The sequence below is a fragment of the Lagenorhynchus albirostris genome, chromosome 5, assembly GCF_949774975.1.
Source record: "Lagenorhynchus albirostris chromosome 5, mLagAlb1.1, whole genome shotgun sequence".
Lineage (NCBI taxonomy): Eukaryota > Metazoa > Chordata > Mammalia > Artiodactyla > Delphinidae > Lagenorhynchus > Lagenorhynchus albirostris.
In genome coordinates, this window is record NC_083099.1 from 51,781,989 (window position 1) to 51,795,827 (window position 13,839).

At 40.9% G+C, this 13,839-nt stretch overlaps 1 protein-coding gene across 1 annotated transcript in view; it reads right to left on the reverse strand.

The window, feature by feature from the left end:
• TNFSF10 (TNF superfamily member 10) overlaps positions 1-13,839 on the reverse strand; it is a 43,397-nt gene continuing 29,558 nt past the window's right edge. The window contains exons 5-6 of the mRNA XM_060150024.1: positions 12,022-12,115; positions 1-898 (exon numbers count right to left, since the gene is read on the reverse strand). Coding sequence (XP_060006007.1) covers positions 676-898; positions 12,022-12,115 — 317 coding nt within the window. The 3' untranslated portion in view covers positions 1-675. The remainder of the gene's footprint in view (positions 899-12,021; positions 12,116-13,839) is intronic.

Here is a 13,839-nt window from a genome sequence, read left to right on the forward strand (position 1 = left end):
TTTATTTATTTATGGTTGCATTGGGTCTTCATTGCTTTGCCCGGGCTTTCTCCAGTTGCAGCGAGCGGGGGCTACTCTTCATTGCAGTGCATGAGTTCTCACCGCGGCGACTTCTCTTGTTGCGGAGCACAGGCTCTACGCACGCGGGTTTCAGTAGTTGTGGGCTCAATAGTTGTGGCTTGTGGGCTCTAGAGCGCAGGCTCAGTAGTTGTGGTGCACGGGCTTAGTTGCTCCATGGCATGTGGGATATTCCCGAACCAGGGCTCAACACCGTGTCCCCTGCATTGATGTGGATTTTTAAACACTGTGCCACCAGGGAAGTCCCTGTACTTGATTTTACATTCCTACTGAACATCCTGGCTTCTAACAACATAAAGATAATTATTTATGTTGTAATATGCATTAAGTAATTTCAAACTAATAATGGCATTACCATTAATAGTAAACCTGACAAATAAAGCTTGAGATTTTCTTGCCATTCTCTTTGTCCTTAAAATATACCCCACTGTGTACAACTACGTGTTCTAAAATTAATTGAAATAATGCTTTTTTATGTGCGGTTATGTTATTAATTTGATATATGGTTAGATTTGTTTCAGGTACCTTAAATTTTAGGAATTATTTTAAAATTTAAATTTATTTTTGAATATATAAATCATTCATGTGATTTGACAGTTAAAACTTTAAAATAAAGTATAGTCCTAAAGTTTTTTTTTTTTTTTTTTTTTTTTTTGTGGTATGCGGGCCTCTCACTGCCGTGGCGTCTCCCGCTGCGGAGCACAGGCTCCGGATGCACAGGTCCAGCGGCCATGGCTCACGGGCCCAGCCGCTCTGCGGCATGTGGGATCCCCCCGGACCGGAGCACGAACCCGCGTCCCCTGCACTGGCAGGCGGAGTCCTAAATTTAAAATGAGAAACCAAAGAATATTCAGGAAAACCTTACACCTTTTTTATACTCCTCAAATGCATTATTAAAAAAAAATTTAGCCTCTGGTTTCTCTATCCTGTGTGTGTTTCCGTAAATACGTGTGTGTGTGTGTGTATGTGTGTGTGTGTGTGTGTGTGTAGCCTACATAAAGGGTAATATACTATATACACTGTTTACTATCTTGATTTTTTAATGTAACACTGTATCCTGGAATTCTCTTATATCAATATCCTTTTCTTAAATGTTTCTGTAGTACTCCATCTTGAGAAAGTTACATACTTTTGGAGATGTAACTTAGTTTTATTCAACCAATGTTTTACTGTTTTTATTTGTTTGTATGTTTTAATAATCTTTTACTGTTATAAATAATGCTGCATTTTATATGCCTTCAGGTATATTACAGAATAACATAAAAATAAAATTACAGTTTAATAAAAGAAGAATGTCCTCTTCCCAGCCCTGGCAACCACCATCTATTTTCTGTCTCTATGAATTTGACTCCTGTAAGTACCCCATGTCAGTATTTGTTCTTTTATGACTGGTTTATTTCATTTAGCATAATGTCCTCAAGGTTCATCTATGTTGTAGCATGTGCCAGAAGTTTCTTCCTTTTTAAGGCTAATATTTCATTGTATGTATATAGACCACACCTTGCTTATCTGTTCATCCGTCAATAGACACTTCAGTTACTTCCACCTTTTGGCTATTGTGAATAATGCTGCTATGAACATTGGTATACAAACATCTGTTTGTGTCCCTGCTTTCAATTCTTTTATGTATATGCCCAGAATTGGAATTGCTGGGTCATATGGTAATTCTATATTTAATTTTTTGAGGAACTGCCATATGGTTTTCCACAGCAGCTGCACCATTTACATTCCCACCAGCAGTGCACAGGGTTCCAATTTCTTTACATCCTTGCCAACACCTATCCTCTGTTTTTTCTCCTGTTGTTTGTTCTTCTGTTTTGTAATAGTCATCGTAATGGGTGTGAAGTGGTATATCATTGTGGTTTTGATTTGCATGTCCCTAATGATTAGTGACGCTGGGTACATTTTCACATAGTTATTGGCCATTTGTATATATTCTTTGGAGAAATGTCTATTCAAGTCCTTTGCCCATTTAAAAATCAGTTTTTGGGGGTTTTTTTGGTGGGATTTTTTTTGCTGTTGAGTTGTCCTTTTGACTCTTGAGATTGTTTGTTTTCTTGTCAATTCATCTTCTAATGATTCTGAAAGCATTGGAAAATAAATAGGAAGAAGACAAGTTAGTAAAAAGTAGTATTCCATTTTAATGGATATGATTGTAACATGCAAGGCAGTTTCAAAGCTTCGACAGATGGTGCACAGCAATTGTGCTTTACTGATAGAGTTACAACAAATTCTATTAAATTAAAAATCCCACTTAGCAGATGCCTTCAACAGTTGTTGTCCGCTCTGAAGCTAATCTCTGAAGCAAAGACATTTTTTTGTTGTTGTTTGTTATTTGTAGTGTGATTGGACCTTTGAAATTCTAAATTTTCTAATAAATACTCTATTGGTATTTAGGTGGTAGTTTACCTTAGAAGTGTTGAGGGCTAGGAGGATGGAGGGATAAAGAAGACTTTAATCTCTGACGAAATGTGGGTTATTAATAAACTAGAGAAGATTTGTAAATGAGACATGAGTATATGAGTTTCTTTATAAAGTATATCCTGAACCTGTTTTGCTATAGATTGCAGTGTATATTAATTTTAATGGAGGGACTTCCCTGGTGGCACAGTTCTTAAGAATCCACCTGCCAATGCAGGGGACATGGGTTTGAGGCCTGGTCCAGTAAGATCCCACATGCCGTGGAGCAAAGAAGCCCATGAGCCACAACTACTGAACCTGTGTGCCACAACTACTGAAGCCCGCATGCCTAGAGCCCAAGCTCTGCAACAAGAGAAGCCACTGCAAGGAGAAGCCTGCGTACCACAACGGAGACCCAATGCAGCCAAAAATAAATAAATTTTTAAAAAAATTTAATGGAAGTTAAACACTATAAATTATTTATCTCATGAAGCTCACTAAAATAGGAGTCTACCTCTGGTTCTAATTTCCTAAAAATCCATAATTACTTATTAAAACTGGTAAAGAATACAGAAAAATCTATGACCGGGCTTCCCTGGTGGTGCAGTGGTTGAGAGTCTGCTTGCTGATGCAGGGGACACGGGTTCGTGCCCCGGTCTGGGAAGATCCCACATGCCGCGGAGCGGCTGGGCCCGGGAGCTATGGATGCTGAGCCTGCGCGTCCAGAGCCTGTGCTCCACAACGGGAGAGGCCACAACAGTGAGAGGGCCACGTACCGCAAAACAAAGAAACAATCAATGACCGTCTGGGCAATTCAATTTTGTTATGGCAAGATATTATTTAATATGCAATTAAGATAATGTATAAAAATATTTCATTTTGTAAAGTCTTGCCAAGTGCTTTAGAAAGGAGAACTTTTCCTTTGTACAAATCATGGAACATTCCTTTTGAGAACGCTAACGTGGAAAGACAAGCTGGGATTGTAAGCAGTGCAGAAGAATGCAAATAAAACCACCCAGTCTCTATTGCCTACTGGACATTTATTACTGGAGAGCTCATCACCATTTCAAGCTCATTTTATGTCTAAAGCAAATTCATCATCTCCTATCCAGTGAATATTCCTAATATCTGTCCCTCACCTCCATTCTTTAGTTTTTAATTTTAATACAAGTTTTAAAGGTTACTTTCCCTTTACAGTTATTACAAAATATTGGCTATATTCCCCAGGGTGGTACAATACATCCTTGAGCCTTTTTCACACCCAATAGTTTGAACCTCCCACTCCCCCACCCCTATACTGCCCCCCCACCCCACTGGTGACCACTAGTTTGTTCTCTGTATCTGTGAGTCTGCTTCTTTTTTCTTATATTCACTAGTTTGCTGTATTTTTTAGATTCTACAAATAAGTGATATCATACAGTATTTATCTTTCTCTGATTTATTTCACTTAGCATAATGCTCCCCTAGTCCATCCATGTTGCAGCAAATGGGAAAATTTCATTCTTTTTTATGGCTGAGTAGTATTCCATTGTATATATATATATATATATATATATATATATATATATATATATATACCACATCTTTATCCGTTCATCTGTTGATGGACAATTACATTTCTTCCATATCTTGGCAGTTGTAAGTAATGCTGCTATAAACATTGGGATGCCTGTATCTTTTTGAGTTAGTATTTTTGTTTTATTTCAGTTAGATACCTAGGAGTGGAATTGCTGAGTCATATCATAGTTCTAATTTTAGTTTTTTGGGAAACTTCCATACTGTTTTCCACAGTGGCTGCACCAATTTATATTCCCACCAACAGTGCAAGAGGGTTCCCTTTTCTGCACATCCTCTCCAACATTTGTTTCTTGTATTCTTTTTCATGATAGCTATTCTCACAGGTGTGAGGTGATACCTCATTGTGGTTTTGATTTGCATTTCCCTGACGATTAGCGATGTTGAGCATCCTTCCATGTGCCTGTTGGCCATCTGCATTTCCTCTTTGGAAAAATGCTTATTCAGTTATTCTGCCCATTTTTCAACTGGGTTGCTTGGTTTTTTTGATGTTGAGTTGCATGAGCTGTTTATGTATGTTGGATATTAATCCCTTTTTGGTCATGTCATTTGCAAATATTTTCCCATTCGGTAGGTTGTCTTTTCATTTTGTCGATGGTTTCCTTTGCTGTACAAAAGCTTTAAGTTTAATTAGGTATCATTTGTTTATATTTGTTTTTATTTTCTTTACTATAGGAGACAGATCCAAAAAACTATTTCTGCGATTTACGTCAAAGAGTGTTCTGTCCATGTTTTCCTCTAGGCCTCACCTCCTTTCTTAATTGTCAACAGCTAAGTCCAATCCCCTACTCAACAACCATGCAGGCAGCAAGTTCTTCTCAGTCTAATTAACCACAAGAATTTGGTAAAACTAAACTTCTTTAAAGCTTACTTTCGTTTGGTTTCCTTCTTATGTAAAATACTTTTAGTGGCTCATTCTCATCTCACATCAAGTCTTTCAAATTCTGACCTTCTCAAGTTCTCATAATTTGGCCTGACCCTGCATATCCAGCAAGATTTGTTCTTCATCCCATTGTGCCATCTCTGCTCCTCCCCTCACTGCCCTGCCTCTTGCCACCTCTTTCCTCCGGCCTCTCTCTCTCTCCAAATCCTAACCATTGGACTCCTGGCCCATTTCTTGCTCTCAATTCCTATGTCCCTCAGTTGATCTCCTCAGTTTACTTCCTAATTATACACTGTTGCTGTGACTTTATACCCATGAGTTTCCTCTTCAACTACATTATAAACTCCTTGAAGGCAGCTGAAGTGTTTTGTGGGGAGCTCAGTGAGTTCAGATGTGTTTCAGCCACTTCTCACCACATCCTCCATGAATGCCCTGGTCTGAGCCTCCCTAAACCCCACCAGAACTGCTGCAATAGCCAAAGGACTGCTCTCTCTCTGCTTATTCTTCCCATGCCAAGATCCTTGTGCCTCTGCAGCCACAGATCTTTTGAAAATACATATTTAATCCTGACACTCCTGTGCTTAAAACCCTTCAAATGGTCCCCCATCGTTCTTGAGCCCACAATGGCTGGCAAGTTTTTTCAGGATCTCTTGGAAAATATTAGGTTGGCCAAAAAGCTCATTCAGGTTTTTCCAAAAACCCAAATGAACTTTTTGGCTAACCCAGTAGATTTCCCTGGAATATAGATTTCAACTTGGAACTCTTTCCCTCTTACTCTCTGCAACCCAGATGGGTCAAGTTCTCCATGCTTACAAAGATTTACATTTCTTTCCTACTGTTCCGCTGTTAATTTTGTACTCATTTATGTGATTATTTGTTTAACATTTATCTTCCTCATTAGATTGTAAGGCTTATGTGAGCAGGGCCCAGGTCTTTTGCAAGTCATTGTTGCCTGGGATTTAATAGATGCTTAATAAATGCTTGTTTAAATGAATGAGTGCACTTTTTATTAAGGCAAGTCTCTCCAAACCTAGGGCTTCCCTTCGGATCCCAGTGAACGCTACACTCACTCCAGAACAAAGTGAGAATTCAGAACACTTGATCCTTGTACACTGATAGCTATATTCCGCTTTATTCACACACAAGTGGTTTACATAAATTATAAAATATAAATATGCTTGTAATTTTAGATAGTTTAAGGGGAAGATATTTTGCTTTCATTTATTTCATCTGTATGTTTTATCTAAGAGAAATATTTACTTAGAGAAAAACCTATACAAATCAAAAGCTATGTAACACTTAAAACACAGGCTACATTATCTCATTGCAAGAGGGATTTAACTGACTACTTCAGATTACAAATCATTTGAAGCTGAATGTATTGGTAAAGCCCCGATCACCATTGGCATTCTCTGTTATGCAGTTATAGAGCAGAGACAGGTGTGTATAATGGCTGGAGCCATGGTGTGCTGGTAAATATTTAACAACCAGATCTTCAGGAAAAAAAAAAAAGAACAGCGAACAATCTCAATTTAAGTGTCTGCCAATTTCTGTGGTGTACCTACTCCCCACCATGGTCAATTTCACACCACCAAGGTCGCTGAAGGCAGAGTTTGAAAGCCATGCTAGCAAATAGCTCTTACAAGTCAGTACAAACTGGGTCCAACACGCCACTGACTGGATCCTGTATAAACAGCATAAACCTGTTGGGAGAGTCATTGACTTGACTTTATGTAGGTGTCTTATGTAGACTAGGTGTCTTCAATTTAAAAACTCACAAAGGAAATCGATAAAATATATCTAATCATACAACTATGGATAAGATGAACATAGGTTTCACTCTGTGATAGGGTTCTCCAGAGAAACAGAACCAATAGGGATAGACAGATAGACAAATAGATACAGTATATATAAATGAGAGAGAGAGTGAGAGAGTGAGAGACAGACAGAGACAGACAGAGAGAGAGAGAGAGACTTATTATGAGGAAGTGGCTTATGTTATTATGGAGGCTGAGAAGTCCCACAGTCTGCCATCTGCAAGCTGGAGACCCAGGAAAGTCAGTGGTATAATTCAGTTTGAGTCTGAAGACCAGGGAACCAGGGGAGTCAGTGGTATAAACCTCAGTTTGAGTGGAAGGAAAGGATGAGATGAGATGTCCCAGCTCAACAGTGAGGCAGGAAAAGGGGGTAAATTCCTCCTTCCTCTGCCTTTTGTTCTATTCACACCCTCCCTCAATGGACTGGATGATGCCCACCAACAGTGGGGAGGGCAGTCTTCTTTACTGATACCACAAATACAAATGCTAATCTCATGTGCAAACACCCTCACAGACACCCGCAGAAATAGTATTTAATCTGGGCACTCCATAGCCAGTCAAGATGACATAAAATTAACCATCACACACTCCTTCCTAGAATAATAAAATTAAAAGTTGCCACTTTCAGAAGGTAGGATAAAGCAAATAAAAGAAAGTACTGCAGTTAACTTTAGATCAGGGTAGGCAAACTTCTGTAAAGAATCACATAGAAAATATTTTAGGCTTTGTAAGTCATATGGTCTCTGTCACAACTGAAATGTCATTGTGGCATAAAAGCAGCCATCAACAATACATCGAAAACAATGGATGGGGCTGTGCTCCAATAAAACTTTAAAACTTTAAATATGTGGTGGGCCGATTAGTTTGCTGACTGCTGATGTAGATTAATTAGATTAATTAGAGCTATAGAGGTAAGGAATATTGATTATTCCAACTACAGTGAAAACCAACTTGCAGTTGGAATCCTCACAGCCTAGATGTTTATTTAGTCAGCTCTCCAAGCAGTGATGGACTCAGGAATGGACATGTGACCTAACTCTGGCCAGTGAAACAGGAGAGGAAGTATGCTGAGGGGCATCTGGGGAAAGTCTTCCCATTCCTCATGGGCAGCTGTCATTCTGCCCCTTTTGGACTTTATCTTGACTAGCTGTGACACCTAGAATCACTCCAACCACCAACCTGAGGATGAAGCCAACACTGAGGAAGGCAGGGCCAAGAGGTGGAACGAGCCAGATCAACTGACCCTGGAGCCTTCCCTACCTCTGGACTTCCTGTGATGAAAGATGAAGTTTCCTATTGCGTATGTCTGTCACAGATGGGTTTCTGTAAATTGAACTAAAAGATTCAGTTTTGTTCCCCCTTCCCCCCAAATTTCTTTTAGTTACAAATGTAATACTGAACCACTGACTCCTCCATGTAGGGAATTTCTTGTCTCTTTTAAAAGGCATAATCACAACATTTTCTCTTTCCCTGAAAGTCATCAGGGGTTGAGACTGCCATGTCAAATCAGAAAAAAAGGGATAATATTATCTAGTTATTCTTCAGTATGTATTCTCCTTCCACAAGGCAAATACCTGGAAGGTCCCAGCCCTGCTTTGGGAGCCATTCCTTCCAGGGTCTTCCTGACTCAACATGGCGGACACTGTCGAACACTTACTTTGCAGCAGTTCCACACACTCATCCTCCCTGAGATCAAAATTTTGACATTGTTCAGTTGTCGGGAGACTGCATACTTTAGAAAAGGCTGGACCTTTCCCCACCCCTAGGGAGGATAATCTTAATTTATCTCAGCCAATCATGGAAATCCCATTTTCCTTGCCAGGGGATGATTTAGGAATGGGCATGTCTATAATTCTGAACAGTGAGTGTGGAAGAGTTTTTCTTACTCTTAAAAAGGGATACAAGGGAGCCTTTAATGTTGTGAAGTACTTACTTAAACTTGCTGCAGTCATCCTGCAAGCCCGTGGTCAGAAGTCAACATTATGAGCAAAGCACAGCAGAAGAATGAAGAGACCTGGCTCCTCAGTGATGGCAATGAGCCACTGACTTAACCATGCCTGGAATCACCCTACCTCAGGATTTTTATGCTATTGGTGCCAACTGAGTTGATCTCTTAAAAGCTACTGAAAACACACCAACTGGAACACTCATTAAAAAGTTGCTTTGGGCAGATTTCATCTGGTTTCCTCCACTTGCCTAAACAGTTTAAGAAGGAAGAGCATGATGTTACTTCTGCACTGATCTCTCTCTGAGAGATGCACTGGCAAGTGATTTTAGGGAATCTATGAAGGCTGTATGGCTGCAGACTTATTTTAAAATATTAGGCTAGGGACTTCCCTGGTGGCGTGGTTAGGAATCCACCTGCCAAAGCAGGGGACATGTGTTTAAGCCCTGCTCTGGGAAGATCGCACATGCCGCGGAACAACAAAGCCCATGCGCCACAACTATCGAGCCTGCACACCACAACTGAAGCCCAAGTGCCTAGAGCCCGTGCTCCACAACAGGAGAAGCCACCGCAATGAGAAGCCTACGCACTGCAACGAAGACCCAACCCAGCCACAAATAAATAAATAAATAAATAAATAAAATATTAGGCCAGCCTAATAAATAAGCCAGAGTGTTTTATACTTCCAGGACAAATCCACATTTGTATATACTTTAGAGTACAGGCTGTTAAATCAATCACTTTAAAATTTGCACCAGAGATTATATTAAAATAATGACGTCTCTTAATAAATTTAGAAAATTTATTATGAGATAATTTTCTGTCATTGCTTCACTCACATTTTCAGGTGATTTGTTGTTACTTAATTCAGCATTCCTTAACTGTCAAGTCAAAATATGAGAACCAGTTTTTGGTAAAGTAGTTTTGTTCTTATTGTCCCATCTTTACCAGCAGGAAATGTTTTCAGTTTGTTACAAAGCCTCTTCTCTCATGCTGTAGATGTCAAATACTTGCTTTTATTCTTTTTTGTTTGGACACGTTTTAGAGTCCTTAGAATGTGGTGATTATGACTTCATATTTCATTGTCACAAAGAATAGTAAAAATAATTATCTCATTAGTATAAAGAATATGGAAAATCAGATCTATCTGATGCCAATGTATATGCTAGCACATTGAACTAAACAACCTATTTTCTAAGAGATAATATGAAAGGACTTTGTTTTTGATTGGGGGCAAGTGTCACAGAAGTAGGTTATGCTCATCGTCGAGCTGGTGGAGCTTTGCTAACACTGCTTTTTGTTTGTTTCCCAGAATTACATTGAGACGCTCATTTTCACCTAACCCCCTGCTTCTGTTCTAACATATTCCAGCCCAGTGGCAGTTCAACACTTGAGCTACGGAATCAGACCAACCTAAGGTCAAGACTTGGCTCTTTCACGTACTAGTTCTGTGCCCTCAGTTTCTTCATATGTAAATGGATAATTATCCCCATCCTTCCATCACAAGGTTTCTGTGGGAAATAAGTGAACATGCAAACAAGAGTACCCAGAATAGAGAAAATATTCAATAAATGGTTCCTCATCCTCTTCCACATTATTATCTCCCTAGAGTGAAAGCTGCCCCCAGTGAGAAGGCTGCCCAAGTGTAAACAGCTTCTGCTTTTGTATTGTATTTCCTCCAGGGCTTTTGTACTGTATTTCCTCCCAATCTTCATCTACTGTCTGCACCTCTCCTGAGGGAATCGGGAGACAGAAGCATGGGAAGCGTATAGGAAAGGAGAAAATCTACAGAAGGGGAAGCAAAGGATGCAGAAGGCAAATGACCAACTTCACAATTGATTCTGAGGATACGTTCAGTTCACAGAGCAGTCAGGAGCAAATTAAATTTAGTAAATTGAATCAAATTCTTAAGGTAGAAAGGAAACTTATCTTTTAAGGAAGTTTGTGATGAGTCTCTTTTTAAAATAAAGACTCTTTTGCAATCTCTTGAATTTATCCATTTTGTAAATTTGGGGGTTTCGTACATTGATTTTCACTCAAAAGAGGAAGTATTTGAACCCTGTTTTCTAGTTACATATCTATTTTAACTAGGTCATTTTTAATTTTGACATAGATATGACTTTGTAGAGGATTTTAAGAAAAAACAGGAACTGAAACGGAACTCAGCATAAAAACAATTAAGATGAGGTTATAATACTAGAGGTTTTCTTTCACTTTTCATATTTTAAAAGGAGCTTACTGAGTCCTTAAAAACAGCTAGGCAGGGTCTCAGCACTTCACATGTATTAAGCATTTCCTCACAACTCCCCCTGCAAGGTGGGTGCTCTTATCTGAGACACTGAGAGTCTGCCATTTGCATCCTTGCCCCCTTCACTTTTGGTTTTATCCAAGTTGAGAATTTGAAGTCATTTATTCTCTCCCACCCTTAAACACTTTAGGCTTTGAGGAAAATAAGAGAACCTCGCCACCTGGTGGTTGCTCATGGTTTGTGGTAATAAGGCAGCCCCTTTCTGGTCTCAAGGAGAGAGGAGAGAATGACTCCGCCTTTGCTACTCAAGTCTCTCAAGGCACCTCTCAAACAACTGTGCTGGCCTCTCCTTCAGAGTCACTGTCTTTAACAATCCCTTGCCTTGCTCTGCCCAGATACATCCTAATAAAAACTGAAGTAGCAGGGTTTTTTTCTCTATTCTTCAAGTGAGGAAGTTCCATGAGACAGAGTTCAGCAATGATGGGCCAGAACACCCCTAATTTTATTTCATTTTCAAAAAGATCAGACATTCAGTATTCATGCTCTTTAAGAAGGGATTCACAGCTGGCCAGGAAATTGTCATTCTAAAATATCCACTTCATAGCTGCCTCCTATCTTGGGCTTTAATCTCTAAAGCAAAGAAAGGTACATGTAGGTATCCCTTGTTTTAAACAATTCATGGAATTAAAATGTTGCATGTAAATTGAATTTTTGAATTTCTAACCGTAATGATTACCTGGGTACATTGTTTTCTTAAACACTTAACTAATAAATTGCAGCTTTTGAAGTTTAGGTTTCTCAGTTCTAGATAGAGGTTCTATTCATGATTTCCAATTGCCTGTCGATGGATATGTGCCCAGCTATACCAGAGTCACTTGGGGAAATTAAAACACAAATACGAAAAGATTCCTGGGCTACTCTCCAAAGATGTTGATTCAGTAGGTCTGTGGTGAAGCCCAGGCATCAGCATTTCTAAATGCTCCCCAGGAAGTACTGATAAACCTTGAACTCAGCTTCGCTGACCATAATAAAGAGCGTTGGTGCTTTACACACAAATTAGATAGTTTTCACTCACCAGGTCGGCAAACAAGAGGAGAAGTAGTAAATATCCCCTTCTAATGATGACGTGGGGAACAGAGCATTCTCGTTCCTGCTGCCCAGACTGCGAACTGCAGCAAAAGATTAAGAAAGTAATCAGACAGTTATTTTTAACATCTAAAATGTTAAATCGGCCTAGTAATCCCAATTTAGGACCCCGAATATAAGGACCAAGGACAAAGAAGTTCATTGTACCATTAGGTGTAGTGAGAAACAACTGCGAACAAACTGATGGCGGACTAAATTAGGATCTAGTCATTCAATGAGGTATTATGCAGTATTTAAGAAGAATCAACTAGACCTGAATGTTTTTACATAGAAAGGGGTCCAAATACTGTTAAATCAATGAGTAGCTGAGTTTTATACACATACACACACGTGTGCACATATATATAATTATATATATTCCCATTTATAAAATAAAAGAAAAAATAAAGCTGGAATATTGACTATATATGCTTGTGTCAGCAGAAAGATGTAAAAGGACACATCATTTTATCATTGGAATCTTCATGGTGGGAGGAGAGAGGGAAGATTTTTAAACTCTCCTTCATACATTTCTACATTTCACTCATCACAACCAACATGTTTTTTTTTTTGTTTTTGCAATTCAAAAGGCCCAACAAAGTGTGTATTTTAAAAACACATTGGGAGGCTTCCGGGAAGATGGCGGAAGAGTAAGACGTGGAGATCACCTTCCTCCCCATAGATACACCAGAAATACATCTACACGTGGAACAAGTCCTACAGAACACATACTGAGCGCTGGCAGAAGACCTCAGACCTCCCAAAAGGCAAGAAACCCCCCACCCCCACATACCTGGGTAGGGCAAAAGAAAAAAGAATAAACAGAGACAAAACAATAGGGACGGGACCTGCACCAGTGGGAGGAAGCCGTGAAGGAGGAAAGCTTTCCACACAGTAGGAAGCCCCTTCGCGGGCGGAAACTGCGGGTGGCGGAGGGGGGAGCTTCGAAGGCGCGGAGGAGAGCACAGCAACAGGGGTGTGGAGGGCAAAGAAGAGAGATTCCCGCACAGAGGATCGGTGCCGACCAGCACTCACCAGCTCGAGAGGCTTCTCTGCTCACCCGCCGGGGCGGGCGAGGCTGGGAGCTGAGGTTCGGGCTTCGGTCGGAGCGCACGGAGAGGACTGGGGTTGGCGGCGTGAAAACAGCCTGCAGCAGGTTAGTGCGCCACGGCTAGCCGGGAGAGAGCACGGGGAAAAGTCTGGACCTGCCGAAGAAGCAAGAGACTTTTTCATCCCTCTTTGTTTCCTGGTGCACGAGGAGAGGGGATTAAGAGCGCTGCTTAAAGGAGCTCCAGAGACGGGCGCGAGCCGCGGCTAAAAGCGCGGACCCCAGAGACGGACATGAGACGCTAAGGCTGCTGCTGCCGCCACCAAGAAGCCTATGTGCGAGCACAGGTCACTATCCACACCCACCTTCCGGGGAGCCTGTGCAGCCCGCCACTGCCAGGGTCCCGGGATCCAGGGACAACTCCCCCGGGAGAATGCATGGCGCGCCTCGGGCTGGTGCAACGTCACGCCGGCTTCTGCCACCGCAGGCCCGCCGCACACTCCGTGCCCCTCCCTCCCCCCGTCCTGGGTGGGCCAGAGCCCCCGAATTAGCGGCTCTTTTAGCCCTGTCCTGCCTAAGAGAAGAACAGACGCCCTCCGGCGACCTACAGGCAGAGGCCGGGCCAAATCCAAAGCTGAGCCCCTGGGAGCTGTGAGAACAAAGAAGAAAAAGGGAAATCTCTCCCAGCAGCCTCAGGAGCAGCGGATTAAAGCTCCACAA